This window comes from Rhyacophila brunnea, unplaced genomic scaffold, assembly GCF_057557595.1.
Source record: "Rhyacophila brunnea isolate RB1 unplaced genomic scaffold, BYU_Rbru_1.0 scaffold_10, whole genome shotgun sequence".
Classification (NCBI taxonomy): domain Eukaryota; kingdom Metazoa; phylum Arthropoda; class Insecta; order Trichoptera; family Rhyacophilidae; genus Rhyacophila; species Rhyacophila brunnea.
In genome coordinates, this window is record NW_028232752.1 from 35,026,791 (window position 1) to 35,049,475 (window position 22,685).

Here is a 22,685-nt window from a genome sequence, read left to right on the forward strand (position 1 = left end):
GAGTCCTGGCATATAAAGCACACTATTTCATGAGTCAGTCATTGAAAATTGTGACAGACTTTTCTTAAAACATCAAAAATTACTTATTTTATGAACGTAATAAAAATAATCCTGACATTTTATGACCCATTAACACACACGGAACCGGAAATTTAATCGTAAACGATATTGATGAAAATATTTTTTTTTTTTTAATTTTATTATTTTTCCCCCTTACCATAATTCGTAATTCGATTTTTTTTCGATTTACGGTCCCATGGAATTCGTATTAACGAGGTTTCACTGTATTATTAAAGTGAAATGAAAATTTACTTATTTATGTGTAAGTTAAAATATATTGTATTAAAGTATAAATTGAAATATATTTAACAGATGAACAAAAAGTGGACGATTCATTCGTTGAGAAGTTGGTCACCCAGATAATAAAAAATGTTCAGCTGAACATAAAAGACATCCACATAAGGTATGAGGATAAGGTGACGAATCCGAGCGCCCCCTTTTCTTTGGGGATCAGTTTGCACAACCTCTCCGTAAATACCACCGATGAAACATGGAGGAGAACCATATTGCAGGAGGCGGCCACCAAAATATTTAAAGTAAATAAATGACAATACATATTATTATACTCTTTGGATGCACATCCTTTTTATTATTAGGGCCAGTTTCATCTGTTCATGGGTTACTCAAGGTAAAAAAATATTTTTAAAGGTATTGACCAATCATGAGAGCACCGTGTTTGTTTATCATTTTGTGAATGCTGTTCATACTTTTGGTGTCTTCGAACATAATGTCTAATTTGAAACAAAAAATACAAATTTTTAAAACTCGCAATTTGGTGCACATGCGTCATTATATTATGAAGACAACGCAACTGTACACTGCACCATACATACATTAATGATATATGTTGCAAGACAATAAACTTTTAACAGTTACTACTAACGGATGACATCATTAATCAACGTTTTAAAATTTTTTCACATATTTCATGTAGTCAGTGGATTTAGCAGGTTGTGTACCACTGCACTAAGTGATTTGCTCCCATATGTTCGAGGTCTTGATAAAAGCTTACATTTTCCAAACATTATTGAAATGAACTAATTATTAGCCACTCTTTCAAAGACTTTATAAATGTATTCTTTCACGTTTATTTTTTATCATTTAAAAATTATAATCCATGTAACTTTCCTGAATACATGGCAAACAGTGACGTGTATTTTCGGATTTGGTCAAAAATCTATTACTTTAGAACTTAATAGTAGATCAAATCTTAATAGTAAAGCGATTTATGCGCTGCAGGTCTGGAATGGCAGGAGGTGCAAGAGTTGGCGATGGATTGAGGGAAGTGGCGCGAACTTGTGCTTGCCCTATGCCCCAACGCTGGGTCATGACAGGGTGAAAGAAGAAGTAGTTTTAGAGAATACGACTGCGAGTGAAAAGCAGTATCTATTAAAAGTATTAATTATTTGGTGTTTTAGGTGTTAGACTTGGAAGGACTCGCGTTGTATTGGAATCCATCGTCAGTGTTGTACACAAAACTGTCCCGAGAGGAAATGCTTCAAAAGTTCCAATTGGAAATTGCAACGAAAACTGACAAACCTTCATCTTACAAATACAGTAAGTTAAAAATTTTCCTTGATAAATACAGCATTCACTCTAAAAATATACATTATCTGTACTTAACTCTTTTTCACATATTTATGATAACTGCGGTAGTTGGAGAGTGTCTCCTTGGGGCTAAGGCTTGCAACAGAGGGGAGTGGAGTTTTATGGGGGTGGCCAAGATTCACATTGGCTTGTATTGGTGATAATTTTGATACAAATTATTAAAATACAAAGAGTGTGTCGAATGCACACAGCAGAAGTGAAACTTTTTGTTTTACTTTCTATACTGGGACACGTAGATTTATAACATCATCCATAGTAAATTGCATATTATTATAGTGTTTTAAAACAAATGGTATTTTTATTTAAAAAAATTCTCAATTAAAGTTGAACTGTATAATATCTATTAAATTTTCAAACAAATATAATAAGAATTTTAAATTGCCATTTGTTACTAACATAAACTAATAGTTTTAAAAATCTCTGATTTATTGGTTTGTGTATTTAATAATAGTTTTCTTGCATGTCAAATGCTTGAATGATCGATACAAAATTATTTTGAAGATAATTTTGTTTTCAGTACTTGGCCCAATTAACGCATCGGCAAGATTAAAACTGAATCCAAAACCAGAACAAGACAATCCCAAATTTGTTTTCCCAAAATGTATTCTCAATTTGGACATGGATCAACTGGCCATCGGAATTACGAAGGCCCAGTACCAGGATGTGATGAAACTGGCCGATTCTATGGACAGGATGACTAAAGGAATGCCATACAGGTATACAATTTATTTCTTGCATGTTGGCAGGCTTTTGATCATAAAAACACAAATACAATTTCACATGGTCTGTAACAGATCAGTAACATGTAAATCACTTTTGTAGCATTGTTGTAAGTTGTGAGGAATTTGCAAGTTTTTAATACATAATTCAAGTTTTACCTGTTCACCAAAAAATTCATTGTCATTTATATGAAGCAAGTAGTTATTTACAATGATGTTATTATAAACATATCACATAAGTGTGAACTTCTATAGTTTAGATAGAAAATATGATGTAGGTAGAGCGACGCAGAACGAGAGAAAATGATTCACAGACTTCTTGGAAGAGCAGTCGGAAATAATAATGGTAACAATAATTAAATTTACCCTATGTAATTCGTGCGCAGTATAGGAAATTGCATTCTGTGCAATTTCAATCTTAGGCTGTTCCACTCTAGCCTAGCCTACTTTTGTATTCTCTAGGGCAGTGATTCTCAACCGGTGGTCCGCAGAATTTTTCTGGTGGTCTGCGAAATTTTGACGTCTAAATGCATATGCTAAAAATTCCAATAAAATCTTCAAAATCCGTGCACCTACAAGTGTTTGTGCATTGTGTTTTTGTTCTTAAAAAAGATTAATGGTTTTACATGAAAAATCAACCGTGATTAGACATTATAAGTTACCATATAAATAATATTTTTTATTTCTGTGTTATTGGTCTGCTAAACGTTTCTCCTATTGTCAATGGTCCGCAGGTGTAAAAACGTTGAGAAACAGTCTAAGGTGTATGTGCGTCTCGAAATATCTTAGACGATATGTTAGCATTTACTTGCACAACATTTTTTTTGTCATAAGTATCGGGTGCAGCCAATTAACGTGTTAGTAATTAATACTGGTGAATATACTTGCATGGAAAATTATCGCACTGGTGGTAGTATAAAATTTCTTCGGTATATTCCCTGCGATGATTGCTTTAAACATTTAACTAACCTAATTTTCAGAAAATATCGGCCATTCCTCATGTCGTACAAAGGCCACTATGCGGAATGGTGGCGCTTTGCGTACACATGCGTATTGGAGCAGGACGTTAGGCGGCGTCAGAGGAACTGGGACTGGAACCACATCAGCGAGCACCGCAACACATGCCGGCGATACGCGGTGGCTTACCAGACGAAGCTACAGACACCCGCCAACAAGGTGCCCAACGACCTCGTGTGCTTGATCAACAACTGTGAGAAGATCCTCGATCTCTTCAATTTGGTTGTCATTCGACAGAGAATAGAAATGGAAGTGAGTATTCTTCAACTTTACCATTATAAACTGGTTCATTAAAATACCTCTTTGGAGGTGTAAGTGTTGAATATCATATTGTAAATAATCTAATCTCATAAATGACTCATTTTTGTCATTACGACCATAGTGCCAATTCGACTCAGCAGCTTCGATATGACAAAAAGTAAAACATTTCTGAACTGGTTGCCTTTGCATATTTATTGAAGGTTGCGAGACTTGGAAAAGCGCAGGAAGAGGCGAACAAGAAGAAAGGATGGTTCAGTTCTTGGTGGGGGGGCGGAGGCCAGAAAGATGAAGAATCAAGTGAATCAACAGATATAAGTATGTCAATCATTCACTTGATACAAATTTAACCCTTATAGCAGTTTATTTGGATATATAAGCGTTAGGGATTGCAATTAATTAAATAAATATAGTTAATTTTTTAACGTGCATTAATTATTTTATCATCTATTTATTAACTCTGGTAAAATTTGATGATTTCAATTCATTTTGGGAATGTTTAAATGCCCATCGCAATATAGACTTGATTTGTTTAGGCATGTTTACATGCTCAACGCAGTGTGTGGGTTAATGATTAATTGGTGATCTTTAATTTTTTCTTCAGTGAAACAATTCGAAAAGGCCATGACATCGGAAGAAAAATCTAAACTATTCCAAGCGATAGACTACCAAGAGAACTCTGCTCCAATGCATTTGCCTCTGGAGTTTGTGGCCACCGAGTGCCACTTCACCCTAAACTGTCTTCTTCTTCATGTGAGTGATGAGAATACTGACGTCATCACTTCACGCCTCAACCACGTGCAGGCGTCCCTTCAGCAAAGACCGAGCGCTAACGGTTTGAGGTAAATATTTTCCCATATTTCCATTTTTCCATGAAAAATTATAATGTTAGAGTGTTGCAATTATAAACATACAAAATATAGCGCCTGCGGTGGACGGGTGGCAGGTTGTCCCATTTGAAGCCATTATGTCACAATTCACATGGGTTTATCAATGAGTGTTTGAATTATTTCTTGTAAGAAAATCTGTTGAGAAACCTGTTTGAGAGTCGACCATGATTTACGTTTAATCGTTGAGCCATGGTGGTGAGCTCTCAACAAAGCAATATGATCGATTGTAAAAGAAGTTTGAATTTTTAGGGTTGTTGTGAGAATGCAAGAATTCACAGTATCAGGCTTGGAGCAAAATGGAATGACTCCGCGACTTGTAACTTCGAAGCAGATCACAGCAGGAAGCAGTTTACTTGACGTCATGTTCGAAACAAATCCGCTTGGTAAAAATGTGTTGCAATAACTTTCTTCTAATTTTTTTGGTTTATCATTTTTTAATAATAAATTGATTAGAATAAAAACTTCATCACTGGTGAACTATAAACCATAGGTCACTGGTTTTCCCAAAGACATTGATGACAGCCTTCTATCATATAAATATGAAAATAAAAGTGAAAAAATGACAACTAAGGCTAATAATCAATTTACCTGTAGGTCATTTTGCATTGTAGCATACATTACACTCTTGTGCTTTGAGATTTATTTGCCAGACAGCATTGAGATAAAAATGTTTTGCAAATATGTAAATTATAACAAAACATCAAAACAGGCAAACATGTTTCAATGCTGCAAAGGCATGGAGTGGCCACTAAGTGCAATACAAAAAGTTTCCTCCTTTAAGGCGAATTCTTTGCCTCAATTTACGATCAAATGTGACTTCAACGCCATCTAAAGGCATCTACAGGCATCTACCATGAATTTCTAAAAATGTGTTACTAAAAACTTTCGTCGATCGCAACCAGATGGCAATAAAATATAAAATAAAATATTGTGTGTCGCCACATATTAAAAATCATAAGCTTGATAAAAATGCATTTAAATTTATTATATATTTACTTACCTATGTAAAAATATTTACAATTAATATTTTCCTCATAAAATATTTAGAATTCTAACATGTCTATTTGATTTGATTTAAAGTGTTTATGATTTTTACATTTTGTTTACCGTAGTTTTTTTTACAGTGGCAATACAAGGGTATCCTGTCCAGTCAATGAACCAGATTTTTTTACGTTGTCAATACGAATTAATATAAATATTTTTCTACAGTAAAATTCATTTATAGTAGTAAATGAACATTTAAGTACAAATGTTTATAAGATTGAGTTTAATCTTGTACAATTGACAATTACATCGAATTTCTACTAGAGGTGGAATAAAAGAATGATATGAAATGAATAGCAAAACAAATGCCATTCGAATTATTATTAAACAAAATAAGGAATATACAGTTGTACTTGGTTATTACTAGGAAGGTTGGACCGGCTGAATGTGCTCGTTATAAGCGGTACTCGTTATATCAGAGAATAGGTATTTTTATTGTCGGCGAAAACAACAATTAGACACTTAACTAGTGTCATAAACGTAATCTGTCCCCGGCGGCATCCTGTCCGATCGGATTTTATTGCTTAGGGTCGAAATGTCTTTAAACGATCAACACATTACCAGTATTTTAGCTCGGTATATCCGATAAGTATCTCGTTATAACAGTGAATAAAAATGTACGGAGAAAATCATATACCAAATGTCAACGACTGTTTCCTCATTACATCCGAGATCTCGCTATGTCCGAGATTGTAATAACCGAGTTCGACTGTAGTTATAATTATGACAATGTCGATATTATATAGACATCCCAATTCATTTCGTTTCAACCATGTCCGATCCTAATGGGTTCATATGGGCCTCCACAGAGTGGACGGTTTGTATTAACTAACTAACTATATCTGAGATAAGAATAAAGTAAGACACGCAACGAATTGAATAAAAAAGATGTTGGAGGTAAGAAAAAACGTAAATAAACATGCGAACAAATCTTGATAAGCAAACCCAAGGACAAAATAAGTGACAAATTAAAAAAAAAATTGTAAAACGTAAGAAAAAAATTTAGAATTTGAAGTAAGTGCACCACTGATTACATAATATTCTAAGAAAAAGACAGAACGTTATTTATTTGAAAAAATCTAATGTCGATTTTAAAGAACAGTGCAAGATAAAATAAAAGATAGTTTTATTTATTTTACCTATAAATGTGTAAGTGAAATGGATTTGGAGATATAAAAAGAAACCTTATTGGCCCAGTGGTTTCTAGGTGTGGACTTTTGTAATTCCCTGAAGATCTCGAATAAATAATTAAAAATTATCAACACCTATACCATATTCCTAGGTATCTACTATGATTGAAAAGTAGATCTTAATTTTTTGTATTTATGATTGCTTCATAAAAAAACAATATTTACGACTTTATGATGTAGCAGATAAATGAGCAACTAAATAGTGATCCAAATATTATGAAAAGTTCAACTATCAAAGCATCACGGCATAAAATTAGTAATACCACGGTTATACACAATTTATTGTACCTACCTATTGTTATAATTTTCTTAGTTCATTTAATCGTTTTTAATTTAATTTATTTTCAAATTCACCTCTTATGTGTTCATTCACTGAATTGTTTACCCTATATTTTATGGAGACTAATAATAACTTCTATTTTCTACATACTAAATTATCAACCTCCACTTTTTGACAGGACGGCATACAGTTATATAGGCACGTAGATAATAATTTTAAGGCCGTAGACAGGAATGAACGTTTGATGGCCCAAATATAGTACAATAGTATGTATGTAATTAAAGTTAGGGTACAAGTCGGTTATCCTGGATACAGCGGCAAAGACATTTTGAAAATAGCCTATATACTGGATTATTTGTTAGGATTACCTAATCTAACTTAAACTAACCCAAACTAACAAATAATCCAGTATATCGGCTATTTTCAAAATGTGTTTGCCGCTGTATCCAGGATAAACATATAGAACAAAAGTTAGTGAAGTGGAAGTTTGTCGAGGCTGTTTTGATCGGGTTAATTTGTCTTTGAATAATATTGTGACTAGAAATTTTAACAATTCTTATTATTTTTAACATTGTATATTGTTCATAATTTTCGCGACTACCACGTGAATAGACGATTTTTTTTTTACTTATAACATTTTAAACACTTAACATAAATATGGATAAATTGTACAGTTACTAGACAAAGATTAAATTTGATGTGTGTCAGAAGTATCTTAGGCATTTTCGCTCGTATGCTTTCTTTATATTATTATGAAACTATATTTATTTTAAAATCGCTTTATAAAAAGTAGGTACGTCAAAACAGTAATAAATATCTGAAATAATTACACAACACTATTTCAGAAAGTGGAGGTTGATATATGTAGTCCATTGACATATGCTCCAATATCGCAAACAAAAATTATTGACAGCAGAATTAACACAGTTTTTGTCTTCGTACCTGGCGAAACTTTATTTTCAATGTATGTGTGTGTGTATGTATTTTTTAATCTATGCAAGTACTGTTTCAAAAATAGTTCGATTTATTTCCGCGTTAGCAGCATATGTCGATAAAGTCTTGTCAAATATTCATTTTATTTACAATCGATTCGTTAATATACAAAAATACAAGATTAAATTTAAATAACTAGCCTAAAAATTATTAAATAATATTTTTAATAGAAACGCTAAGCGTTTATTGCGATAAATTACATCTGAACCGAGATGTTTCGATTTTAATTGCATGCTTTCTAACCTCTAAATCGATGTTTTTTAAATTTGAAAAAAAAGATATAAGGATATAATAAATTCCAATTAACGTTTAGCGTTTCCCTAGGTAATAGATTTACGTACATTTTTATCGTAATTTTGATAATAAATCTTATGTCATTCATCCATACCACCCGATAGAAATGTACCGAATTTGACACGTATTTTTGGTATATAGAACTCCACGATACATCTTAATTTTTTATTTTATTTTTCTCATTACTTTTGAATATATACTTACCGATTAATAAACTTTTCTAGCTATTTTTCGATAACAACTTTACCTAGAGACATCACCTTAATCCCCATCCTTAATATAATCCAAATTCTTTGGATTTTCCTTAACTTGTTTGTTCATTTTTTTTTCAGATGGCAAGTGTGGACAACGTATAAAAGTGGCGGCCAGACCGCTTCAGATGGTTTATGATGCTCAGACAATCATTAAAGTTGTTGACGTTTTTAAGTTACCATCGGAATCTTCTGCACTGTCACAGTTAGTATATAATAATATTATTATGTATTCATTTCAAAATCTCCATAATACGAATTTATTGGTAAATTTTGAAACGTTAGGATAAATTTACATGTTTAATAATTATACTTCTAATACACATCAGTGAGATTGAACTTCTTGTTTTCACGGTAGATGATCAGTTAAGGGCCGATCTATCTTTTTTAACATCCATGGTGCTTTCGTATTGTATTTTAAATCGTACGAGATATGAATTTAAAAAATATTTTTTAATTGATGTTCAAAAAGAATAATTATAAAAAATAAAAGAATAATTATTATACATTAATGGTTAATATAAACTAAACAAATGAAATTGTTGCTATATGAGTGGTTTATCGATACATGCCATGGGTAGTGTCCCTAGATTTTTTTTATTTATTTATGAAATGGCAATACACTCTTCGTGTTCTTCATAAAAATGCAGATTATTCATTCCAATATTCTTTTTGGTTGATATTATAGGTACTATATTTACTTCATTTCTGTTTACTAATTGTATTTATTTGACTCAATATGTGTTATTTCTCATGAGTCCGAAAATCAATTAAATAACTCATAAGCCCACGTATTTACATAAGTATATCTATGCATACGGCCCCGACTGCATTGCATATGAAGTTGGTCACACAAAGGTGCTGTGTGCCAGTGCAAGTGACTAATTAAATTTTTACTCTTTCAGACTGCAAGCTGCGGCCGGTAATAAATTATCCAATCTGAAAGAGAAGTCGGCCCTCGGTTTGCAACATGCCGTCAGCAAACACACTCTTATTGACATAGACATTGATATTTGCTCGTCTTACATCATTCTATCACACAGTGGAATGTATACGAAGTGAGTAAAAAAATCATTATTCTAATAAACTGCGCCATATAATGAGTTGATATTCACTAGCATTGAAATTGTTTAAATGTCTACTTACTAAGCCCTAGTTGCATAGAATGTCAAGTTATTTTAAATTGAAAAAAACGTCAATATTACGTGCATAAATCAAAATAAAAAGACAGTTGCTAAACCCTTAATTAGTAATATTACGTCACGTTCTGACATCATTATTGTAACCGTTTTTTAACTTTTAATTTTCTAAATAACTATTTTTTTTATTTAACGAATAATTCACAAGATTTTAAGAATGTGCCATTCTAATTATTGAACATACATAATTTTGAAAAACACTTTCTGAGAAAATATATTATAACCAATAGAAAAAATCTTTTTGAAAAAAGTAAGCCATAATTATAAATTATTAGCAAGTTCAAGTAAGTTATATCATAAAAAATATTGGAGAAATCCACGACGTCGGTTAGTAATTGAAGTAATAGGTATCTACTTTGATTAAATAAATAAAATCCGATTGCCAAAGTAGCTTGATTTAGAAGAACGCTGATGAGTGGGTATTAAAAAGGCCAATAGCTAAAATTTGTCATAATTAGTATGTCGCCTTGTAGCACAGAGGTAATGCGCGGACGGGGCGTAAACCCATGAGATGCAGGGTTTGATTCCCTGCCGGGGTGGCTTACTTTTTTCAAAAAGATTTTTTCTATTGGTTATAATATATTTTCTCAGAAAATGTTTTTCAAAATTATGTTTGTATTAATTTTCTGATGGTTATTAAATTTTTTTCCAAGTGTCAAGGATGATAAAACCATGGAAATGGTATAGAATAATTATAAATTAATAGTTGATATTATAAACTTGAAATAATTTAATGGGTACTTTGTCAATGGTTAAATGAATAATTAATAAATAGGAATATTAAGATAATTAATTATTGTAAAATAGGTATGGCTTTTTCGATTTTTCGAAGTGTTGCAATCTGTCATAATTGAGTGTTATTTTGATTGAATTTTTTAGGAACGAATCATGTGTTGTGGTGAACCTTGGCGCGGTAAGTGTGAAGTCGGCGCCTCGCTCAGACAAAGCGTTTGACGTTCACCAACTGTTCAAGGAAGGCGCTGATGATGATGAAATTCTGAAACAGGCTATCCTACACTCTTACGACAAGTTCATTTTGAAATTGACAGATATACAGGTAATACGATTCATGAAATAATATAATCGTGGCTGCAGACTTGTGCCGATTTGAAAAATTAAAAATCCTCCTGAGTTTTCACATACATATTTATACCTCCCCAATCTCTCGCTACTGTCAAGTACAGAGCTATGAAAAAGCAGGCAACACATGTTGGTTGTAGAATAATATATTGTTCCTACATCTATTAGGTTCTTAATTTATTGGAGTTATAGTTGAGAAATTGTTTGTTTTCATATTATTAATGACATCATGCTGATGTGTTTATTCTATGTAGTGGAGTGTAGTGGAGTCTTTGGATCCTTATAAGTTTATGAAATCCAGCTCATCGCAGACACTACAGTTCATCATTGGCGCCAACACACTCCATTTTTACATGTCGGCCTCAATATATATAGGCATTATAGTAGTGCAATCTCTTTAGATACTGTATTTTATATTATAAACAGGTAGTTATTGCTGGTAAAGGAGAAGATTGGAAGACCAGCATTATTGAAAGTGAGGTGACACCCCTTCATCTGCTGCAGCCGACCACTCTTAAAATTGAGATCGACAAATGTCTGATCATTGACGATCCCAGGTTGCCCAAAGTGAAGGTCTCGGCGCACCTCACACAGATTGCTATTAATGCATCTGAGGAAAGGTAAATACATTCAACATTGGTAATACATCATTTTGAACAACCTCAGAAAGATACATATTAGAAAAAAATCCAGTTAAAAAAGTTTGACTCGTTTCGAACTCATATCTTTCACTGTTCGGTTGAGTGCTCTCATCTATTGAGCTATCAATTTGTCTATGATTCACGCAAATTTTTACTAGTTTAGTTAATACGGGGGTCGATGGGAATATCTATTCCCTGGTTAATTCAACAACATCTTCCACCTTGTAGTAAAAAAGCAAGGCGGATATTTAAAAAAAAAAAAAATCCAACATCAATGAAAATATATACAAGTACAAGGATGTTAAAACTAAGTATAGAGTAATCTTGATGTCATCTATGAATGCATTTAATAATGTATATTTGTATTCAAAACCACTTGGTCCAAGATTTTTTTTAATACATATATGTTTAAGGCTATTAAAAAAACGTACAGTACATTTGTATTTTGATACTTACACAAAGTGTTGGGATTGTTGATTATGATAGTTACCATGATTTGATTTTGAAAAAGAGATTGTATCTGAAATATAAACAATAAAAATTACAAAAAAAAATAGCCATAAAATTTGTAATTCGTAATTCGATTTTTTTTCGGATTTCAGTTTGAATTAATGGGGTGTACTGTAATGTAAAAAGCTCCATAATTATTTATATAAAGTACCAAAGAACATGATATAGATTGTCTTATAAATTATTCTTGTTAAAATACAGGCTGATCAAACTTCTGGAGGTGCTCGTTAGTGTTCCATTCCCCAAAGACGAGCAAGTGTACCCACTCAAGGTATATAGCATATTGTCTTACATTGTTATTTTAGATAGAATTATTCTGGCGCTCCCAAATAATCTTTCATGTATGTTTATGTGGATTTTGGTATATTATGTTCTGTTCCCAAGCTCTAAGAAGCAACCTTTACTTTTTGCCACGAGCATAGACAATTGATCTCGTTTAAGCGAGCGTAAACAATATGTAAACTTATATTTTGTATTTTTAGTGTTCTCAATGAATTAGGTACAATAAAAATCCATATCGTGTTTTCCACAGAGTGGAGGTTGTATTAACATATTTTTGTTTTTATGAGAAATGAATGTTAGCCACTTGATCGACCTGTTGGGTCCATACTCTGGTCTAAACACACATTGAAAAATAGCATGTCAATTTGCTAGACCTGGGATTTGAATCCGGGACCCACGACAAGCTGACGCGGTAACCGCTCAGCCATCGGGTCTTTATTTTTATAATTTATTGTACCACATTATAAGTAAGGTTGGTTAGTTTAGGCAGGAAGCGAGAAAGAATGGGAGTAGCCCCGAGTGGGACTAGCCAAAATAACAGGGGTGATTTAAACCCTGTTGGAGATAGTGACCATAACAATAAACAAATTACCGTCTCCTTTTTTCTCCACATGAGAAACAATTTGATTTGTGTATCTTCATTGTTAAGCGGATGTACTATAGCATTTTTAGATTTCAAATTATAAGTTACAGTGACTTTAAAATACTGTAATTCATTCAAATATGTGTCTAAAAGTTATGTTTGTCTATGTCGAAAAGTAGAAATTGCTTTTTATGGTGTGGTACCAAACATGTAAACCAATTCTATTTACGTGTTCTTACATAAACCCAACATACATATCTGGGATATCGGTTTATTGAATAAGACTTTCGAATTTAATATTTTGGTTTATTTTATTTGTTATTTAAAGATCCATTTTCTCTCTCTCTCTCTCACGATTTTCCATTGTTGAAATGTAATTTTTGTTATATTATTATTTAAGACAATTCAAATTACACACTGATTAATACTATTATTTAAAAAATTGTATTGTTTTTTGTAGTGATATATTTCAATTTCCTTTTTTTTTATAGCCGGCTGAGTCAAGGTCGTCCAGTTTATCTCTGCTGAAGTATTTTGATCCTGTTGAAAATAAGAAGCGGCAAGCAGAGAAGAAAACTCGAGCTTTGCTAGAAGACTTTGTGCAGTTGACAGAACTTGAAGCTAACTTCATTATGGATGGTTTGTTATTTTCATAATTTTTTCACTTTGTTACTAGGTATAATTTTTAGTTATGAAAAAACTTTTAATATGTATTGCTATAATGTAAAAGAATTGAAATCTAAAGTATTTCCATAATTATCAACAAATCAGCTCGAGGCTTATTTAGATGGTAGTTACTGGGCATTTTCTTGAGAGTTTCAGTTGGTCAGAAGCAATGATGGTTATTTGGAAATAGTATACTCACCGTCTTAATTGTCATCTGCCTCTATCTGTTCAGTACACTGTACAATGTTTCCCATAGTATTAGCGCACCTACCCTCGGAGGTACGCAAAAGATTTGAAGATGTACATGGCTGAACTTTTTAAAATTAATTTAATCATAATATTAACAGGTATAGAAAATAACTGCATATTGTCGGACAATACCCTCTCTCTAATCTTATTTCTAACTCTATGGGTACGCCAATAAAGTCAATGTATCTAAAGGGGTACCTGCATGTTGTAAGTTTGGGAAACATTGTAATATGAAATCTTTTTCATTCTTCTCAGTTCTGTCTTGTGCGTTAACCTATTTCCACAACTCACTTTATTCAATCCTGTGTGTCTGTCGATCTTTAATTGAAATGGAATGTGGTATATTAGCTCATTACAGTATTCCTGGTTTATTTTTTCTGACATGATAACTTATCCTGATAGAGTTTGTCCTGGTGGTAATGCGTAAGAACACTACGGAGTCACCGACTGACAGCGCACCGCAACAGCAAGAGAAGCTGGTGTCCTTTGTCCTCAGCGGTTTGGAGTTGTGGGCTGTGCAGAGGACGCTGACCATGGAGGCCACTGCTCGCTTGGGGGCCGCCTCCCTCACGCTGTTTCGTAATACCAAAGACCAACCTTTGCAACTCGTCAATACTCCGCGCGGCGATGAAGACGTCAGGCAATATCTCTTTACACTCAGATACTGCAATGTGAGTTGTTTTTATTTATTTTTTATTTTTAAGTACATGACGTTATCAATTTTGTGATGTGATGGCACTGATATTTTACAAAATCTATCCATTGTTATGGTGTCAACTTGGTAGTTCGGAATGACTTTATTTGTCAAAACTGGCCGATATGGATCACGAAAAAGATGTATTTTTTTTGTACTTTTCTGTACAAACTTGATTCAGACGTGGTCTCCGTTAAAGTTTAAAAGCCCTTACGTAATGTAAGTTGATAATTTTTTTTAAGCATGTTCAACCCTAAGAAGATTATAATATGGGCGTGCACATAGTGGAGGTCATATTATTAACAGATTTTTTTTTCAGAACAGAATTCAGAACATAGGCAGTTACGCATTATAACTGCTGTGGAAAATCACGCCATGTGATAACAGAGCTGATTAATAATTATTAATAATAGTTGACAATAACGGCATAATATGATGCCTTACAGTACTTTGTGATGCTAATCATACGTCATATATTGTTTATGAAGTCTGTCAAATTAAGTTTTTACTGTTTTATTGTACCCAAATGTTGAAAACAGCAGATACAATAATTGTCTTGACTATGGTTTACCATGGTAGAAGGGACTATAAAGGGGGGGACATTACTCAATTTCATTGTATGTGCTGAAATTTACAGATTACAATCATGCAACCGGGAATTGAGTCATCTGTAAAATATAATAATAATAGTGGATCACTTAGCATTATTTCATATTAAGTACTGTTTTTCATATTTTTCATTGTGCCATAATGATGATTATGATTATTGTTTTTTTTCCATTTCCCTTATATTTTTGTCACAGTTAATTAACGCGACTCTGGTAAATCCCGACTCAACAATCAACTGTGTACATATTCTTTTATAGAGTATTTGTCCTAAATTGATACAACTAGTAATCTATCTTACAAACTCAGTCAATGACATTGTGTTTGTAGGTTGACAAGAAATTCCCTGACTTTCATAACAAGCACGGCTCTGTGGAACAACTGATCGAATTGGACTTCACTATTCTTCAACTTTTGCTTCACCAGGAAGGCATACGAGAATTGTTGACTGTCGCTACTCAGTATCAGGTATTGGTCAAATTATTTCTTTCGCTTACTGGAAAATAAATTTACTTTTGTGCAATAATACTGCTACACACGGAGCAGACGCCACCATGTTCAGCTGACGACCGACAGATTCCTGGTTCGAACCCTGAGTCTGTCAATAGTTCCCCACACTGTAGAAAATAAATCTCATGGAAATGGTGATTTTTTTATATAAGATATTTTACATAACATTAAGAATATTAAGAGAGTACTTCATTGAAACAGCAAATAATTTTCAACAGTAGGTGCGACGAAATTTCTCACTAGCCGCCAATCGGAGACCGACAGTCGAGGTGTCCGCACGTCGATTTGTTGTGTCATGGCGTCGGATGAAAATATTCTTAAATCGTTTAAAGATGACCAAAAAACTTTACGTATGTACTTAAAAAAGAAAACATGTCAATGAATATACTATTATTATTAGTAATATAACAATAAACATAACATTAAATGGACGCATGTTGGATTTTTATGACAAATTATATTTCGTTCGGCACGCGTCATTTGCACAATCCGCGCATCGCCTAGCCACGATCTTTTTAGACTGAAGTGTAGCCTTAAGAAATATCTACAGGGATGATATTTGGATCAGTTGCTTGGTGGTCAGAGCCCTTACCTGGCAAGTGAAAGACTTAATTTATATCCCAATTATTCCAAGATTTTTTTTAATAAGTATATTTCTGTGATTTTTTCAAATTATGTATTTTCAGTGTACAACATTCATAACTCTTCTGCAGATTATTCAACTCCTTAATATTTGCTTTCAGGCAAGACTGAGTGCTGTTCAAGGTGAGAAAGATCGTATCGGCTCTGCCGGAACGCCTCTTTCCACCATTCCCGAAGACGAGGAAATGCCGGCAGCGAAGGCATCAAAAATTTGTAAGTTATCATCTTATTCTATATTAACAATTATTATAAACGTACACTTTTGTCATAGCAAACATTTCGTTATCCAGAATGAATTGATTGACGTTATCAGAGCAATGAAAATCCAGACACTGTTTATGTCAGTTGGCCTTTTCACAATTTTATATGTACTTAGAATTGTCACTTTAGTATCAGATGAATGTAAAAGATTACTCATATTATACAATCTGGAAAATTGAATATGTATCTAGATTATCTTTGTTCTGTGAATATAATATTTTAGGTGGTCATTTTTGGTATCAAAAAAGGTCAAAACAATATAATATGTTTGCAACAGCGTTTAGTAAATGGAGTTCAACGAGGGTTGCTGGTATTCGTTTGATATGATTTCGATAAAAACCATTAAAAATAATTCAGTCATACATAAAACTGCTAGACGAAGCTATCCAGAATGCCGACCATTACAGTGATGATATTTCAAATTATATGTAGAGATGTGGGAAATCATCACTCGGCCCTAATTTTGCATTCAGAAGTGTGGCATCACGAGGTAAAGTCCTCGTTAGTATAAATAATTTACTGTGGCAAGAGTTGTTAGCATGTTTTTGCATCAAAGAGTTTGATTAGCAACAATTTGTGGTTATCTTAAATTGTACAATGATTGTAAAAATGTAAAAAAAATTAATGCCAGAGATGAAATATTTTCTGTCATGTAAATTGCAATTTCGGATCTTAATTATGGAGAAAAATAAGACTCTTTTCAAACACTTGCGAATTTTCTTGAAGAATTTGAACTGATTGAAAAAATGTTGAACCAGATTTATTGTTTTTATCCTATGCTTTGAAGGATTCTATTATATTGTACAAAATATTAGTAAATTAAATTGGGTAATTCTGCTTTATAAAAAGTAATGTTAAATGTCATTAAAATGATTGGTGGTTTGCAGCGTCGACAGTGTCGAAGCGCAAGAAGGGGGGGCAGGTGGAGGCCATTGGGCTGAAGGTTCAGGTGCAGATGGAACAGGTGCGAGTGGAGATTGCCACAGAACAGCACTCACTCGCCATGATGGCTGTGGCCGGACTCAAGGCTGGCCTCATCATGAAGAGCTCCTACACGCAAGTCAATGCTACCCTTCAGGATATTACGGTCATCGATCAAAATCCGGCGACTATACATAAGAAAGTATGACTTTTTTTTCTTTATATGCATTTTTTGTTGTTAAATTTAAATGTTGATAAGTTTAATACAAAGTAAAATTTGATGGAAATGTAAGATTTGAGAAATGAGTATATTTCAAGATACAGTATAACCCCGTTAATTCGAAATCGACAGGATCAAAAATTTTGAATTATGAAAAATTTATAGCAAAAAAACAGTAAATCTTGAATGAGGAAGTTTTTTTTGTTTCAATTTTCCAACATTGTTTCCATTTCCGATAGAATTTCTTTTAGATTAATATCAGTGGTGACTATTATAATTCATTCAATAATTTAGTGGAAATTATTAGAAATTGATTTTATGAATTTTAGTGAATATTGTGATTTAGAGCGAATTTCGAATTAACTGTGTTCGTATTAACGGGGTTTGACTGTAATTATGATTTGTGTATAGAAACAAAGTCTGTAGAATTTACCAAATACCATTGTTAAGTAATCATGATAAAAACCTTCATTATTACATTTTTCGTTCATTAATAGAGTTTCAAACTACTAGTTAAGATAAGTTAGATCAACATTTTCAATAATTCTTAATTTAAAGTAACTGACTCTGAGTGGACCCTGCAATATTTTTTATTTGTTTCAAAGCAAATAATAATATAAAAAATGCATGTAGCGTATGTTACCAGTGGATTGTCATCTTAAAACTCATTATAAATTATCGTAATTAAGTAATTCTTGCAATTTCTAGACACTGCCGATATATGCCATATTCTAATACATGCAGTGGCGAAGGCTCCATACTAAGCGATTATTTAAAGCTTACATTCTATTTTCAAGTATTTAATTTAAATAAATAAATATCTATATTGTAGGTTATAATAAAAATATTGATTGTCATCTATCGCCGTTATTTATAAGTAGAGCATTTAATTTAGTCAAGTTTCGAATCAAAAATAAATGACGGAACGTCACAACGTGAGTGCTATTTTTAGAATTATTTCAACGATAATCCAAGCCGAATTTTCTACCGCAATTCAGTTGCCAACTTCATGCATGTCTGCGTTTTTGTTCCCGACTCGGAAGCGTAAACAGGACAAGCTTATGCGCTATGTTGATTTGTTTATTGTCTATGCTTATCTTTAAAAGTAAATAATAAATAATAAGGATGATTAAAAAAAATAATAACTATTGTGTTCGATCACATATAATTTATAAATTGTTATTAAAAATAAATATTGTATTAATTCGCGATTATTATTTAGGTTACTTCAGTCATAGACAAACATAACATGCTATTCACAGTTCATGTCATTTTGACATTTCAAAGCGGTGATAAAGGTTTATTTTATAATACAAAATTCAGTGTGTCACTGTGTTTTGAATGTGGATAAATTATCTCATATTGTACCAAAATCATTCGCCAGTGCTATAAATATATAAGTATTTATTAAATTGTATAGTGTCCCGATAAAAAATGTGCGAACGATTGCATTTAAAAAAAATCATTCCCGAGATTGACGTTTCTTCAAAAATTAAAAATTTTCAAAGCTTGACCTTCCAAGGGTTCATTTAGATTTGAATACAGCAAAAAAACTAGACGTTTTCACAACAATTTATATGATAAATATTTGTTTTTAACTGGCAGTTATACATTAAACAAACTTTTTTGTTGGCGATCCGTATTGTTTGGTAAAGAAAAGTATGCGTGGAATTCTACTGCCATAAGTGATTTAAATAATTTGACAAATTCAGCGGTGAAACCTATGACCAGTGTGTCGTTGTCATTAGTGTGCACCTATTCATCAGAAGTAATATCGTAAGTATTATCTTCTTATTTCCCGTAAGTTACCTGACAAGTGTGCTCTTTTTCTCTGATCTCCACAGCTTACCTCTTTCCAAAAGTCACCCTTCGCCACTGAATACATGTTACCAGAATATGTGAAACTAAATCATAACTCGTTTGTTTTAGATATTATCAATTGTGGGGGGAGATGCATTGACAGTGCAGTTGGTCCTATACAATATGGACCACTACAGCAACGTTGACTGCAACGATATGACCATCGATGCTCAGATCAGCTGTATCAGAATTGTTTTCCTCAACTGGTTCGTCTCCTCAATGTTGGTGAGGAAAATATTTTGCAAACACCATCAGATTTTTTTTATCACACCTGTATAATTTGTGGGTATTCTGCGAATAAGCATTAAGTCAAAAATACTAGTTTTGAGATAATCGAGTTTGAAAGTTTGGACGGTCTTAACTTTTTTTATATATATAAAAGGCAAATTCCTTTCTGTGATATTGCTTTGGGTATGACTTAGTGCAGTTTCGCACGCAGAATTTTGTGAATATAGCCTGAGAATGAGAGAAGCAAATGCACTAAGTCCATTTAGTGCTTTTTCTCTGAATAGATGTATGTCTTTTTGACTTATAACATAAAATATCTTCGCCAGTTTTATAGATATGACTGTGTGTGTTTTTGTAGACTATAGAGCGTACTCTTAATAAGATTACCTCATCATTAAGTCAAAACAGCAAAATTTTGACTTAGTGCTTTTTCGCAGAATACCCACGATATTACTGACATCTCCGTCTAAGTCGTGAGCTAGGAGAAGCATTCATCTCCTCGTTCAGTATGATGGTGTTTCGTCCGTCATTAGGTCTTCGGAGTGAACAAAATAAAACACCGGAGTTGTAGTCGGAAACGGCGAGTCTTATTACGTGAATATTTGGGGCTACATTTTATATAATTTCAATCTTTTGCGGCAATCGAAATACACATGTTTTTAATTTTACTGTCAAAATCTTTCTTCCCTCTTCTGCGCATGCACACCAAGATCCGGCGCAGAAAGCAATGCGCAAAAAGCTGCATTGCCATTCTTGTTAAATTACATATTACACTATTACAGCATTGTCAGTTTTATTATTTATTTATTTATTTTTGCAATCAACCGTTACTATGTGTCGGCTCGATAATGATTCGGGCCTCTCTAGATCCACAGAGACATCCCCAAATGGGGACTATACGGGGGTGGGGGTGTAACATTACCTGTGTCAATTTTATAAATTAAAAATAATAGGTGGTATTAACAGATTTTGGTTTTTTACGAGAGGATTGAACAAGTTTGTTAGAATATAAATTTGGCAGCAAAAATGGTAAATCTTGTCACCATAAGAATAATGATTGAAGAATTAGTTTCGTTTTTAAATTAACGTATGATCGCTTATAATTTTTTTTATCCTTTGTAATTTTTTTTTGTTAAAATGTATAAAGTGGGTAAAATATTGATTTTCAAGCAAATTTAATGTAATATTCTAACATTTTATGAAAAATTTTAAGCTATTCATAGTGTCAACAAATACTAGATTTATCACATTACGCTAGATGAATTTTTTGCAAGCCAGTTAAAAATTGGTAGATCTGGCAAAAAGTTGTAAATGTTGATAGCTGTCTGAAAAAAATTCTGAAGTGTTAATTATATGAATTCTTTTTATATAACCTTCTTTTAGAAATAAAGATCTCCAAATTATATTATTCACATAATGTTCTTCTTCACAGAACTTCTTGAACAACTTCCAAGTAGCACAGCAGGCCATAAAAGATGCCTCAGCGATGGCGGCTGAATCTGCTAAGGCCAATGTCCAGAACGCTTACGAGAAGGCGACAAAGGTTGCCATGCATGTCCAGCTGAAAGCTCCTATCGTTATTGCTCCCGAAAATTCTAAGAGCCTCTTTGCTGTAATGGTCGATTTCGGTTACATCACTCTGACAAACAAGTTTATTGAACTCAATGTAAAGGTATGTATTGCAAAATTTTGTTCTGTATTTTCATCTCGAAATAATTATGTAAATAGCATTTCTATATACAAAGTGTGCCTGTTGAGTGAGGTAAACGATGGGTAACCAAAAATAATAATGCAGACCTGGACAGTCTTATTCATGGACTTCAATAGATAATAATATGTAATATGATATTACGTACTATTAATGAATGCATACATACTAACGATATATAAAATGTATATAAATTCAAAAGTTCACTGGAATAATGGTTTTAAAGCAAAAATTTTTTTGTTAATTCTTTGACAATGGAGTTATTTACTTTAATAATATGTGTTTTATTTCGAAAAAATAGTTACCTAAGTTTCCTTCTGAGATGGTTTCATAACCCTAAACAGCTGTTATAAATAACTCGATTATTAACAAAAAAACTTGGTTCTAAAACTATTGAGTTCTACATACCACGTAAACACCAATTTAAATAATAAAAATTCACTTTAAATCCATTCATCACAAAGTTAGTTACAAAAATAATACAAATTTTGGTTTGGAGAATGACAAATGTATTATAAACATATCTGCTATGGTTGCTAAGCCATATTTCAATTGACAAACTGCAACATGTTGCATTGAAATTTTTGTAGATTGTAAACATAATATATGCTGCAATATTATGTCATTATTCTTTTCAAAAGAGATATACAGTGGAGCCTCTCATAACAAGCAATTCGCATAATGAACAAAATAAATTGTAAAAAAATGGCTCCCTTAACGAGCGAAATTTCACATAACAAATGACGCGGAAGAGCTTATGGAGTTGAATCGTGTTTCACAGCAAGAAGTAGTGGAGAAGAGTTTGTCAGTGGAGAAGGAGGAGGGGTAGCAAAGCAACAATCTTCTGGCGCAATAAGAGAGATGCTGAAAGCATGGGAAACTGTTGCGTCATATATTGAGTAGCATCACCCTAATAAGGCGGTGGTTATGCACGCTACAAATTTATTCAATGATAATGCTGTGTCACATTTCCACCAAATTTTGAAGCTTCGGCAAAAAAAAATGTCTAGACAGCTTTCCAGTAAAAAAGAATTAGTTATTGTCATAAATTCATAAATAATAATAAGTAATTTTCTTTGAATAAACGTTACAAATAAAAAAAATTGAGCTTTTTTTTCGGCATGGAACGCATTATCATATTTTACATTAATTTATATGGGTTTTTCACTGAGTGTTTCACTTTAGGAGTAAGATTCTGGAACGAATTATTGAAATATTAAA

General features: G+C 32.7%; 1 protein-coding gene across 1 annotated transcript in view; it reads left to right on the forward strand.

Annotated features, from left to right (window-relative positions):
• Vps13 (vacuolar protein sorting 13C) overlaps window positions 1–22,685 on the forward strand; it is a 103,012-nt gene that overhangs the window by 13,571 nt on the left and 66,756 nt on the right. Inside the window, exons 4-22 of the mRNA XM_085953718.1 lie at window positions 373–596; window positions 1,479–1,617; window positions 2,186–2,384; window positions 3,368–3,656; window positions 3,866–3,980; window positions 4,267–4,504; window positions 4,802–4,935; window positions 8,686–8,809; window positions 9,510–9,662; window positions 10,683–10,860; window positions 11,310–11,503; window positions 12,236–12,305; window positions 13,391–13,538; window positions 14,217–14,485; window positions 15,445–15,582; window positions 16,368–16,479; window positions 17,415–17,650; window positions 19,598–19,753; window positions 21,189–21,428. Of these exons, the coding sequence (XP_085809844.1) occupies window positions 373–596; window positions 1,479–1,617; window positions 2,186–2,384; window positions 3,368–3,656; window positions 3,866–3,980; window positions 4,267–4,504; window positions 4,802–4,935; window positions 8,686–8,809; window positions 9,510–9,662; window positions 10,683–10,860; window positions 11,310–11,503; window positions 12,236–12,305; window positions 13,391–13,538; window positions 14,217–14,485; window positions 15,445–15,582; window positions 16,368–16,479; window positions 17,415–17,650; window positions 19,598–19,753; window positions 21,189–21,428 (3,356 nt within the window). The remainder of the gene's footprint in view (window positions 1–372; window positions 597–1,478; window positions 1,618–2,185; window positions 2,385–3,367; window positions 3,657–3,865; window positions 3,981–4,266; window positions 4,505–4,801; window positions 4,936–8,685; window positions 8,810–9,509; window positions 9,663–10,682; window positions 10,861–11,309; window positions 11,504–12,235; window positions 12,306–13,390; window positions 13,539–14,216; window positions 14,486–15,444; window positions 15,583–16,367; window positions 16,480–17,414; window positions 17,651–19,597; window positions 19,754–21,188; window positions 21,429–22,685) is intronic.